Raw genomic sequence first — 13,043 nt, 5'->3', positions numbered from 1 at the left:
CTGTTGTCTGTCAAATGTTCAGCCACCAGTGCACCCTGGGTCAAGACAGTACCAAAAATGAATTAAAATCTTCCCAGGCCTCTAAAAGTTGCAGCAAGAAAGTCACCTTCTGACTTTGAATGGGTCTATCAGGTTTATTAAGGGAGCATTAGATACAAAGAAAGCCCATTTTCCATCAAATTAATTTTTGGAATTGTAATATTCTAAAATCATACCTTTTTATTTTCATGATCATGCCTGCATTTGTCCAAAAATCTGAGAATGAATGAGAACATCAAAGAAAGCACAATAACCTCTGTTTAAATCAGTATATGCAATTCAGAAGTACCATTCTGCCACAAAAAGATAAAATTTATAAAAGAATTCATCTTGGGCTCCTAAAACGGAGTTGCATTAGGATTAGAAAGGTAGCATAAGTTATCAAAACCTATTTTACTGAGAGATTTGCATTTCAGTGGATATTCATTTCTCTATCTGGATCTATCTTAACTATGTCTTTGTAGGTACATGAAATAACTCATCGACCAGAATCTAATGCTTAAGCTTAGCTAGCAGTGCCATTGTACAGCAGCTGCGAGTCATACTGTGTCTCCGTGGATCCCTGCTGAAGTCAATAGAGCTCTGCGAAGGGGCACAGATGTGCCTGCGTGCAGCCCATTGGAGAACTCAGAGTAGAGGCATTAAGTCTGATTCTCCTTTCAGAATAGCATTGAAAAAAATGAAAGTACACATAAATCTGGCAAATTTATCTGCAGCGAAGAATTTCTTTTCTAGTCTTTGCCAGACTGGAGCTTCTCTTTGATCAGTGACAGATATGAGAATTTGGGCCAAATTAAATTTTTAAGATGCCTATGTATTTCATCATTGACCCATAGCCTTTTTTTTTAAATGTGCCTGAAAGATATTGAACATTTGATTTATTACAGGAATATGTTAGGGAAGAGGCAGATACTGCTGTTTCTGCCCTTACGAAATGCCTACAAGTCACTGGTAGGAGAGAACTTTTCTCATCAGTAAGTATTTAGGGATTTTGTACAACATGAACCAGAAGAGAATGAGAGGAAATCATCCAGAATAGTTAAACAGTCTGGTGGTTTGATCGCTCCTTGCAAAGATACAGAGGATGTAGGCTCAATCAAGCCTGTATTCCAAATCACACAGAATGTGCATGTAATGAAAAAAGTCTGATGTGGGAAATCTAAACTCAGAGCTATTGTTTGTAAGAGGTAACAGATGTGTACATATGGCTAATCCTAAAAGTCTTGTTCCAATATCCTGTTTTGAACTTGCCCTGGAGACTAGTCATTGAACTGGTCAGCAACAACAAAACTCAGGCATAAGTTATAGCAAAAACTTAAGAGCAAAAACTTTTAAAGCATCATGTAGCAGTTCAGTAGATGGATCTGAGGATCTAAGCGGAATTCAAATATTTCTTAAATCCCTTTGTGGAATTGAAATATTAATTATTTTCTTCAGGAAGCTATCTCCCTTTTTCTTTTACTTGCTTTTGGTACATATACATGTACACGTGCAAAATACTATAATTAGGCAGAGCAAATGTAGACAACACACTATCAGGACTCAGTAAAGCATCCGAGCATGACCTTAATTTAAACATGCTTGTAAATCCATCAGAGCCAACAGGTCTTATGCAAATAAGTGACCTTCTCATGTCTAATGAAGACATTAATGAGACTATGTAATTCCTGCGGAAAAAGTGGAGTTGGTTGGGAGAAGTGAAAATATATACAGAAACATAAAACCAGAAACATATTTTCTCTCAGGTCCCAGTATTTGTCCTTGTGAGACTGGCCTGAATCTTACTGCATTTTCACCGCAATCCATCACACAATTGCATCTTTCTGACAAAAGCCTGTTTTATTCCTGAGAAGGCTCTGCACTTTGTTCAGAGCCTTAGAAGCCCCTTTCCATCCCTAATCCTGGGTAATACATTTCAGCCCTACAACATAAAGTTGGTATTTGCTACCATGAGGCAGGAGATCTGGGTTCAATTACTCCCTGGATTTCACACTGTGCTACTTCTAAGGGATCAAGGTGCCTAACACTGCTTAAACAGCATTTCCTATTATTCTGCAAGGGAAGAAAGGATGGGGACCATCTTCTGACCCCATAAAAGATACTTCCTTGGTAGCCAGCTGACTAGAGGCTGTTCATGAGCATTCCCTCTTAACCCTGTGGGCTAATCTAACCCAGATCTTATTGACTGCAGCAGAGCACACTATCACTGTGCCAGTGGCCCACTGATTGCATTATTAGTTGATAAGGCTTTGTAATTAGCCCTCAAACTCTCCTCAGTAAATCTCCAATTTCACCCCTCAGAGACTCTGAGTAGATGCTACTACACTATAGGGCCTCAGAAAGCTGCTAATGAAGTGTGTAATGAGGCTTTTTAGAGTCAGAAGATTGAGGAAAAAAACAAAGATAAATAAAAAGCATATAAAAGATGAGGGTTACTTTTCTAGTGATTTTTCCCATCTTTTCTATTGAAAATATCTCTCCGAAATGCCTTCAAAACCATTCCTAATTTAAAATGCAGAAGAAGACTTAATGGTAAATTGAAGTTTACCCTCAAAAATTAAAAAAGGCTTTCATCACTAGTGTGCAGCAATGGATAGCACTGAAATAGGACATTAATTTCTCTAGCAAGGAAGCTGTGCTTAAACTCTCAACCTGTGACGTGTTTGCAGCACACTCGCTCTCCACCTGTGCACACTTACCTACAGCCAGCAACATCAAGACTTCTCTCTGTGTACTTACCAAACGGTATTTCTCTAGGAGAAATACCCACCAATTGTCCATCACTGAAGAGTATGGCGTTGGCACTGTCATGGGCAAAGATGGATGAAAAGATAGAGGTTTGGTCTCATGCAGTGCTTCCAGACTTCTCACTCGGTTTTCAGTTTCTCACGTTCTAAGTGTGCTGTGATTAGCACAAATGGTAAGATTTTTTTTTTTTTAATGGAGATTTCTCACATGTCTTAGAGGAGCCTGTGCTGTTCCATGATTCCTGCTGAGCCCACGGTCTGGCAGATAAGTGCTGTCAGATCTTGTTGTAGTTTAAGCCCCTTGCTGGGTGCTTTGGCAACATTCTGGTTGCTGTAATAGGGTCTGCAGAACAGAACATGTGGACGTGCCTTGGGTCATAGTCCAGATACTCTTTTAGTCAGCATAAGTTAGTGTGACCAGAGAGAGATGCAATCTCTCACTTTGAAAAGGGGAAAGGAAGGGAAAGGTTATTTTTCATTCAGATCACTGCTTTGATCTGGTCTACCATAAGCCCAGAAAATACTTGTGCCTCAATTGTTTCAGGTCAAACAGGCATATTACCTTAAACTACTGAATAAAGTGGTTTTGCATTGAGACACCAGACTCTGAAGAAAAGTGGCTGAAATATGGACATGCATTGTGCTTTTCAAGTGTACTGTGGGCTTTAATAACGTCTAACGCAAAGGTGTTACACGTCTGAGGCAGGCACGGCTGCTTTTGCTGTGACCATGACGCAGAGTCTGAGCCACTCACTTCCATCGAGGGGCCAAAACCTGGCAGAGGGTTAGATGGAGAATATAGCCAAGACATAGCAAAGTAGCACTGGTACTGCACTGCAGTAGTCCACCAAATAATTTGTGCTGTGGCAGATTTCCTTCCTCATTGAAGCACTACATTTTTGTACTACCTATCTGCTCGCACGCCTTTCTGTCGGCTCCCCCATCAGCTTAAGGTATGTGGACTGCCAGCCGACACGGTAAAGTCTGCCATTAGAGGTTCACAAAACCAAAGTACGTATTGCTGTCACTGATTTTATTGTATTTTAACCAATTTCATCTTCATGTTTGCAGCATCTACTTTCCCATGAGTCACTTCAGAGCATAATGGAAATCTTCAGCACAGCACGACTATTCATTTGCGTTGAGTGATACCAGTATGATCTTCAAATAGAGTGTGTTAACTTCTGGGCTAAATGCTAGTGTTGTCCTTTTTGACTAAACGGTTAGATGGTTTTCAGAGTCTTTTGAGACACTTCAAAAAGGAGATACTGAAAATGCAACTTGTTGTTTCTACAGTGCTATCCTGTTCATTTACCTAATTGGTGTGTTATATATATAATATAATATTATATTATATAATATAATTATATAATATAATATATAACTACATTACATTATTATTATTATATTATATTATTATATAATATTATATATATTGTATATATACTATTTTCCTGAAAACGTGAAGCAGCAAATAACCGGAATGTTATCGTAAGTCATAGAATTGTTTTTCCATCACATAGTTCCAAATTCTTGATTTCTTTCCAGCTTTCCTTTCTGGATCCCGGTGTCTCTGATGCTTCCATGTCTCAGCTTTGCTTGTTTTTGTCACAAATACAGAGAAATGACATTAACTAGGTTGGAAGAATACCCTTACAAATCATGTGGGTTAGCCTCTCTTCCAGGACTGCACAAAACTTATTTAGCACAGATATTCCCCTTGTTTCAGTTACCAGTTTCTGTAAAGTTGTTTTGACCTTTACTGAAAATGAAAATACCTAGCAGCATGCTACGTACATTCTACAAGGTACCTTCTGCAAACTAGCTTCCAAAACAGTTTAACTCCATCCCCAGTAGCATCACAGCACAGCAGAAAGCAATGGACTCAATTGAAAGGGCTTGCATTTCACCTCCAGAAGACCCGTATTTGTTCATAGGATACCAAAACTGACATTTGAAAGATTTTTTATGTCTAATGACAATGTAAAATAATTTTTTTTTTTTTTCTGGAGCTACAGGGAGTCAAGATAATTTCTACAATAAATGGGATTGCTGGCACCATTCCAAGAAAGCGAAAAGTTGGAAAGGAAGGAGATTCAAGTATGTGTCCTGTCTCTACCACAGTAAGCCTTATTGCATTATATTTCACTCAATGCAATTTAATAATAATAATAATAATAATAAAAAATTCCACTGCCCTTCGACTTGATGTTATAGAACTAAGTAGTGAACATACTATTTAGTCTTTTGAAACAGCATTCACAAAAGAAGAATTTAAATGTATTTATCTTCAATGAGTAATCTATGTATTTATGTGCATTTCATTTTTGAAAAATCCAGCAAAATTTGAGTCACTTAGGCTATGGCTATACTCAGAAATAAGCGAAGTCCATTATCTGACCTTTCAGCCAAGTGAGCTGTACAGTTAAACTTTCTTATCCTATAGAGAGGGTGGCTGCATCCAACAGGGTTAGACCCTGAGCCAAGCCTGGCCGCTGTCGAGCAGAGAGCCCGGTGGCCCAGGCTTAAAGCGGGCTGGGGATCATGCTGGCTCTGCTGTTTGACAGAGGTGGTGATCAGATGGCAATGGCTGGGCATATGCCCTGCTTCTGCCGTCTGCTTAAAACAGCAGTGGTCAGACCCTGCACTTCTCATTTATTCCCACTTGGAGTAAAATACACTCCTTTCCAAGAGCAACTTAAAAGAAATTATTTCAGAATTTTAATGCTTCTGTTAAATCAGTTACATTTACCTATTCGTATATAGTCAAATAAAATTATTTATTCAGATACAAATATGTGTTTTTATTGTTTATGAAATTTTAATGTTTGATTTGCTGAACCTTTGAGCAACACAAACCAAAAAACCAAGGGCTTACTTTTGTCAAAGTAGAAACGTAATTTAAATGGTAAAAAACCTCCTTTCAAAGACTCCTGATAAAACTCAGAGGAGAGGTATGCATACATGTCGAAGGTCTGTTGATGGTTAAGTGAAGGCTTTTCTAATTTTCATTTTATCCTCTTCAGGACAGTGATAGAAAACTAGGCTTATTCTTATGAAACGCACCTACATGCATTTTGCAGCCAATGCATGTTTTTATACTGCCAAAATTATCAATATTCAGGTTTTCTTACATGTTTACTGGCGCTCTGTCAGACCCCCGTTCTGAGCTCTCCTGTCCACCCAAGCAGAGGACGAAGAGAGTATAAGCCCCATTGGATTCCTGTGCGTTAGCGCTCTCGGTCCTGGTAAACAAGCTAAAAAGCCAACTAACGCAGCCGACGCCTTGAATGATGTAATTTCTCATCATACGTGCCAGAAATGCTCTTCAGCCCTGCGATGCAGGTAGGAATGCTGCTCAAAGCCATGGCTTCTGGCTCAGCAGCGTGTTCAGCGGCACGAAGGGTACTTGGCACGCGGTGGGGATTACCGAGCCGCGCTGGAGGAGGAAGGAAGGCTCCGTAACCATCATCCCTTGCTACGCCCTTCGTAGAAATCCGTCAGACACAAAAGGTAACCACAGTGCCAGCGAGACAGGGACGTACTGGGAGGAGATGGCTTGTGGTGAAATCCCAGGTTTAGGATCAGCACCTTGTATTTCTGCGAGGCAAGAAATTTTCTATCTGCTTTAGGACTGCTGAAATTTGCAGATTTTTGCAAGAGATACAAGAACCAGAACAGTTGTCACATTTCTGCCTGAAGTTCACTGGAAAAAAAGGTGTATGTTGGGCTGGGAGATGCAAGGTGCTGCCCCTCAGTTTAAGGGAAAAACAAGGATTTAATACATATCTGTCAGCAGCAGCCTGGCTGCTCGATTATTCCTAGTGCAGTGTTTGTGACAAATTCTCAAAAGAGCCCCTAATAATATTTCACAATATTACAAAAAGCTTTCTCCTTTTCTGATTGCAGTTTGTAGTAATGATGCAATTAAATCCTTTGGGACCATGAACAGGCAGGGCTGTCAACCCTAGTGTACTGCATCAGCATTGCACCCCTGTTTTAATCAACTATATTTTGAGGGGTGCGCTTGCAAGACCTGGAAAACTGACAGAAGACACACCATTTGGTATTGACCTACTAATAATCACCTGCCCTCAGGATTAAACAGATCAGAAAGACTTTTCTTTCATTAAACATACTCTTTGAATACATATGACTAGATGCTGTCTGGATCTGTTCGTAGGCTGTGGGGATCTAGGGCAGGTACTGAGACCTGCCAATCACTGGAAAATTTGTGCTGTTATCTACATTCACCTGGGTGAGGTCCAACCATAGCCAAAACCAAAGAACAGAACAGAATATATTTTATTTGGTCTAAGTACTTGGAAAGTTAGAACTGTCTCTGAGAAAAGTTTTTAGTTTGTGGTACTAGCATGGATATGACATACCCTCCAAAACGGTATGGCTGCATCCCAACTGCCTTCTGGGAATGATCCCTGGCCTACACCAGTGCCCAGAACATGGCCAGGCAGGGGCTGGGACAGTGCTGATAGACCCAGGGCGACAAGTCCGCTGGGGACCGCTCCAAAACCTTCTCAGTGTACATGGTCAGGTTTCTGTACTCAGGTCTGTGGACTCTGAAACTCTGGAAATGTTTAATTTACCAGCAGGAAGACAGCCGGTCGATGTATGGACGTCTGAGAAAGTCAGCTATCTCCTCTTTCCCTTTTTACCTTCAGAAGGGTCACTCTTAACAAGCAACAGATGTTAGCTCACTCTCCCTTAGCACATCTTATCCCACGAGGATAATTGTCCTTTTACAGGACCCACAGCAGCTTCCAAAGCCAAATACGAGAACCAGGACTGAAGAATTCACAACATATGTCTTGATCATGGCTGAGAAATAATGGGCTCCTCATCCTGAAAGACCTCTAGTCCCACTGACAGGTACTCACAAGCTGAAAATTAACCACCTTTTTTGTTTCCTCGGGGACTTTGAAAAATTTGGACTGAACCAGTAGATGTGGCCAGAGTATCTCAAACCCAAAATTCAGTCCAGATACAATGACTGAAGATATCAAAAATTCAAATGTTGCTTCAAGCCACCGTTATTAAGAGCTCGTCATTTCATCTTTGGAAATCAGCCAGGTACAGGTCAGTCAGCAATACTTATGTTATAGGCTACGGTTTTATCGTTGCAACTAATATTCTAGCAAATCCTTCAGATTTACATTCAGAATTTGGCTCAGTTGCCTAAACATAGGTCTCTGGCACCCTATGAGATGCCGTAAGGTGTCCTGCCTGGGTTTAGTTGCCAACTGAGAGTGGAGACCTGCCAGTCTTGTTTCGTGGTATCTCAGAAATCTTACAGCAGCTCATGGTACAGACGCCTTAGTTTGTGAATCTAAACAGAGCCTACAGAGATGTGTGAGCAAGCTATATGGAACACTAGAGTTGTAAACTGTTTGCTTCAGTAATAGTGAAAACTGATGGGTTTTTTTCTTCCAGATTGCAAGCTAAATAATTCAATTTAATTAAGCCAAAAGGATTTTTTCCTAAAGGTTTTTGTTTTGTTTTATTTTACTTTATGAAAAGGTGAGTCACTATGGTATACTATACATGGTATTACCTTTAATCAAAGGTTGTTTATTGTTCTGTGGGTAATTTCTTCATTTTATATATTTCTCCCAGGCAAAAAGATAAATTTTCTAAGCTGTGAGAAATACCCAGTCACATTAACAAAAGCTGCAGATTTGAAATCAGGCTACCACTTTGAAACCGTCTTCAGAAGTATACTTAGAGTTTAGTTATAAAATAATAAATTGAAAGGATAAAAAGGAGAGAAAAATAAAGATCTGTTGGACAACATATGTAACTACGTATTTTCCTATAGTTTTAAAATTTGATTTAGTTATTTAATAGGCCATATTGTAGGTAGTATGAATGAAAAAAAACCCCCAGTCAAACAAACGTCTCCACAATGTGTTTAAATGAGTATGATACAGTTTAGCTGATACATAAAGCTTTATGCTGATAAAAAGGTAAGATGCCAAATACCTGATCGAATTATATATTTGTTATTATACCTAGTATAGAGTGTATTTTCTATTTCAGAGAAAGCAATGAAATAGCAAAGACTTCTAAAATAAAACAATCCTTCTACAGAAGAAATATTCAGAGTTTTAAACTTTTGATAAAAATATGCATATATTTCCTTCAGTAAACATAACAAACTCTTTCTGAAGTAGCAGGTTTGTTACATGGATGGAGGAAGATGGCAGTTTTTCATCCATTAATCACAGCAAACTGTAGCCAATTTAAAACGAAGATACAAAAGTTAGCTTTTCAATTACAGTACCATATTTTCTCATGGATACTGACCGCTACCAGTAAGACACAAAGAAAAACTACCCAAGTCATAACAACTTTCAGAAAGGTGTATGACATGGTGTGGTGAAACTTACTTTTGATGATCTCCCAGTGGTCTTTGTCCAATGGATTTTAATAATGACTCTGGTCGAACTGTTAATTTCGGTGATGTCTTGGGGCTAGTATCAGAATCTCCACTTTCTTCATCTCCCATGGCCTTAATATAGCTCCCACTTCTCATTCTTCTGCAGGGGATCTCTTCGTCTTTCCCACCAGTTGGGTATCCTCCCCATTCATCCTGAGGTACCTAATGGAGACCAGAAAACACACGCGCAAAATGTGCATTATTCTTTTTATATATTTAAATACTTCCTTCAACATCATTTTACAAAGACAAGTCATGAATTTTTTATTCTTCAGAAACAGATCACTTAGAAAGAAATTTCTAAGGTCCCCAAATTATTTAGCAATTTAATTCCAACTTGAAAATTGGAAATTTTCAGTTTATAAATGTTGGAACCTAAGAAATAATCAAGTCATAGTTATTGAGCTGAGCTGCAATATCTATTTGTAGACATGCTCTAAATTGCAGGAAGAAGCTTAGCTTAACCTCTTAAAAGATTGCACACAGATTTTCAGCAAAGTTGATTGGGTGTCTCAGACCTAAAACTCATTGGAAGCTGAGCACTTCAGAGTCTTTTACCAACTTTCCTTGGTTGCAGCTTTGCTTTTCAGGAAGCTGAATTAAGTATTTAAGTTAAATTCAGCTGTGATTTTGGCAAAAATGGATAGGATAATGATTTAGGGCAAACTTCTATGAAACAAAGCAAATATGGAAATTTCTCTGTTTCTTATTTAGAAACGGCAAAATAGTTTATAGAGGCTGTAACATATCAGGAATGTAGACAGTTAATTATTAATACATTTGGCTGAGGCTACTTTCATGCAGTTGAGGTGGTTTTTCAAATAGCAAGATTGGTAGTCAGATAATCCACAGCTGGTGGATGGGTTATCTCTCTGCACCACAAATTGGCAGAGGATTGAGCAGGAGCAGATTTTCAAATCCAAAGTGAAATCAGCCTTGTTTTAAGACTTATGAATAAAGACAGCAAGCCTGTCCCTGCCAGTATTGCTGATTCTTTGCTTTTTGTTTAATCTTCCGAGGTGCTGAGTCCTCTGGTCCTAATCCAGAAAAACACTTAAGCATTTACTTAACTTAAAGGATATAAACAACTCTCTGAAATCCATTATAATGACTCATGGTTAAAAAGAAGGATGTGACAGAGTACATCAGTGGACCAGGGCTGATGCACTTGGCAGTGTCAAATCCTTTATCAACATAATGACTTCATATATATTAAACAGTACAATGTATATTATTATATACACCTATATACTATAAAACTGAATTTCCAGTTAAACTTATATTAAGGAGTTTCTGCAAAGTAGATGTCTAATAAGGACTTTCAAGTGAAACATATTTGAGACCTTCTAAAAACAGAGTTCACTGCGGAGCAGAAGCAACTGTTCCCATTGGTTTCAGCAGTCTTGGAAATTGTATTTAAATAACGAACATGATCTGCCTGTCTTCTTTACTGCCCTTTCAAGATACACGAATTAGCCACACACCAGATGAACAGACCTGGTGCTTTGAGTCCCTAAAAAGGGATTAAGGGTGAAATGAAGTTTTAAAAGGGAGTGAACAAGTAAAGATAGAGGTATTAAATTAGAGAAACAAGCTCAGGAGAGAAAAAAGAGAGACTGAAGATGAAGTCAGGTAAGGAGAGATGAAACAGATCACACAGACCGGAAAATGTTGGAGAGAAATACCAGAGAAAAAAACTGTGAGTTATATTCTTATACAAAGTAATAAGACAGAGCATGAATCTAAATGAAATATGGGTTAGATCATGCAAAGAAACAAACTTTTCATATTATTCAGCTTTGGATGGTGATTGGAAAGGCAGCATGAAAAATCTTCCTGAACTTGAAGCCGGTAAATGTGAAATGTCATCCTCATTTCTTTTCTAAGACCTAGTATCACAGAATCACAGAATCACTAAGGTTGGAAAGGACCTTTAAGATCATCAAGTCCAACCATTAATCCAGAACCACCATGTCCCCTAAACCATGTCCTGAAGCGCCACATCCACACGTTTTTTGAACACTTCCAGGGATGGCAACTCCACCACCTCCCTGGGCAGCCTGTTCCAATGCCTGACCACCCTATGAGATTAAAGTATGTATGAGATTAAAGTTGGAAGAAGGTTTTTGAGATTCTAGGAGACATAAAAGTATTCACATGTAGTGATAGTCGTAACAGCCAGACTCCTAAAGTATACGAAATAAACATATTTTCTTAAGCTTTTTTAATCTACAGCTGGAAACACTATTAACTGTAAAAATCTGAACTAGAGAGCTAGATTAAGAAAAATGAACTGATATCATACAAGCATATTCTCACTTTTAAATCTTCCTTACTACTTGTATGTCAGCATAGCTAAAAAAATTCCAAATGCTGAAAAAACATTTATTGGCATCTACATGGGCCCACTGCAAGTTATACTGTTCAATTTTCTGTGTTAAAGCTGGATTCTTACGTTCAGTCTTAATATTCTTTTTTCAAAAAACCCATAACTTTTTCATAGAATAATTATTTTGTCTTGAAATTTCTTTCCTTCATTTTAATTCAAAGTTAATTAAATAGAAAGTTTAAAAAGACATTGATCAATAACCTTTTACTTACTCAAATGCAAAAAATTATTAGTTTCTCAACTTTCTTTTGTCTGAAATTCCACGTTCAAATAACTAGATAAGGACTGGATTTAAATGAGTAAACACAGGCTTAATTGTTGATTGAAGTTGCAAAGACAGGAATGACTGATTTTTTACATTAAAGTATCTAAAAAATTGTTTCTTCACTGTGATAAGGAGCTTCCTGAGGACAAACCTTACAGTTATGTGCCTTGCTATTTTTAATTAGATTTCTTTTGCTTCACTCATAAGTCAAATGAATTCACTTAAAAGCTAAAAATTGAAGAAGCCCTGCTCCACTTGTACTTGTGCTGTACTCATGGTACACACAAACACACCAAGATTCTCTCTCTGAGCAGAGTAACCCATTGACTGCCACAGAAGCATTTAGGATTGAAAAAACATTCACAATTAAAGTATGTATATTTTTTTACCCTTGAGCTATTCAAAGTAACAGGATACAATGAACACAGAGAAAATGTGTCTGGAGTCTGGCAAGCAAGTTTGACAATGTGTTCTCTCAGAAGTTTCATACACAGCCTAGGAAAACAGCTGGAGTCTTTTTGCAGTCTTCAAAAGCCAACAGAAGAGCCCTTGACATTGTTTGTCCTAATGGGTGGAGAATAGAAGAAAAAATTGCGTCCTAGTTCAGCCTGGTTCATCATTTACTTTAGCTGATAGGTTAAATACTTGAAAAATCTTTCCAAATCCAGGCCAACACAGCTTTAAAGAAAAGCAGAAGTATTATACTAGTGCAGGAAAGATTCTCGTTTTGAAATATTATCAAAAATATTTAGCGGCATGTGAGGGTCATTAAATGTATATTTTCCAAAACGTGAAAAGGGCTTTGCAGCTTGCAGAAATGCTTTCTTACAATAGTTACCAGCCCCTGAAATTCCCATCTGCAGGGCTTGCAGCTGCTAATTGGGAATAATTACCCTAATTATCTACTTGCATATAGTGATGAGTGCTGATATTTATAATGTCTAAAAAGGCCTTCCTCCTGTTCTAGATGTTAACATGAATCCTTGTATATGCAATTTCCATCCACAGAGGAGTTAGACTACATATTACCATATGAATTTCCTTTTGTAAGAACAACGAGCTGACAAGGTCTGGATCTTTTCATTTAATTTCGTCACCGGCTGCTGATTTGGTTATAACTATTACAGAAAATGATGAGTCTCTTTCATA

At 38.2% G+C, this 13,043-nt stretch overlaps 1 protein-coding gene across 1 annotated transcript in view; it reads right to left on the bottom strand.

Annotated features, from left to right (window-relative positions):
* DLGAP2 (DLG associated protein 2) overlaps positions 1-13,043 on the bottom strand; it is a gene marked incomplete at its 3' end in the record, with an annotated part of 84,541 nt that overhangs the window by 58,032 nt on the left and 13,466 nt on the right. The window contains exon 2 of the mRNA XM_081997732.1: positions 9,191-9,402. Within this exon, the coding sequence (XP_081853858.1) occupies positions 9,191-9,402 (212 nt within the window). The remainder of the gene's footprint in view (positions 1-9,190; positions 9,403-13,043) is intronic.

The sequence above is a fragment of the Phaethon aethereus genome, assembly GCF_964289735.1.
Source record: "Phaethon aethereus genome assembly, chromosome: 3".
Classification (NCBI taxonomy): domain Eukaryota; kingdom Metazoa; phylum Chordata; class Aves; order Phaethontiformes; family Phaethontidae; genus Phaethon; species Phaethon aethereus.
This window is presented reverse-complemented; position numbering and strand designations above follow the sequence as displayed.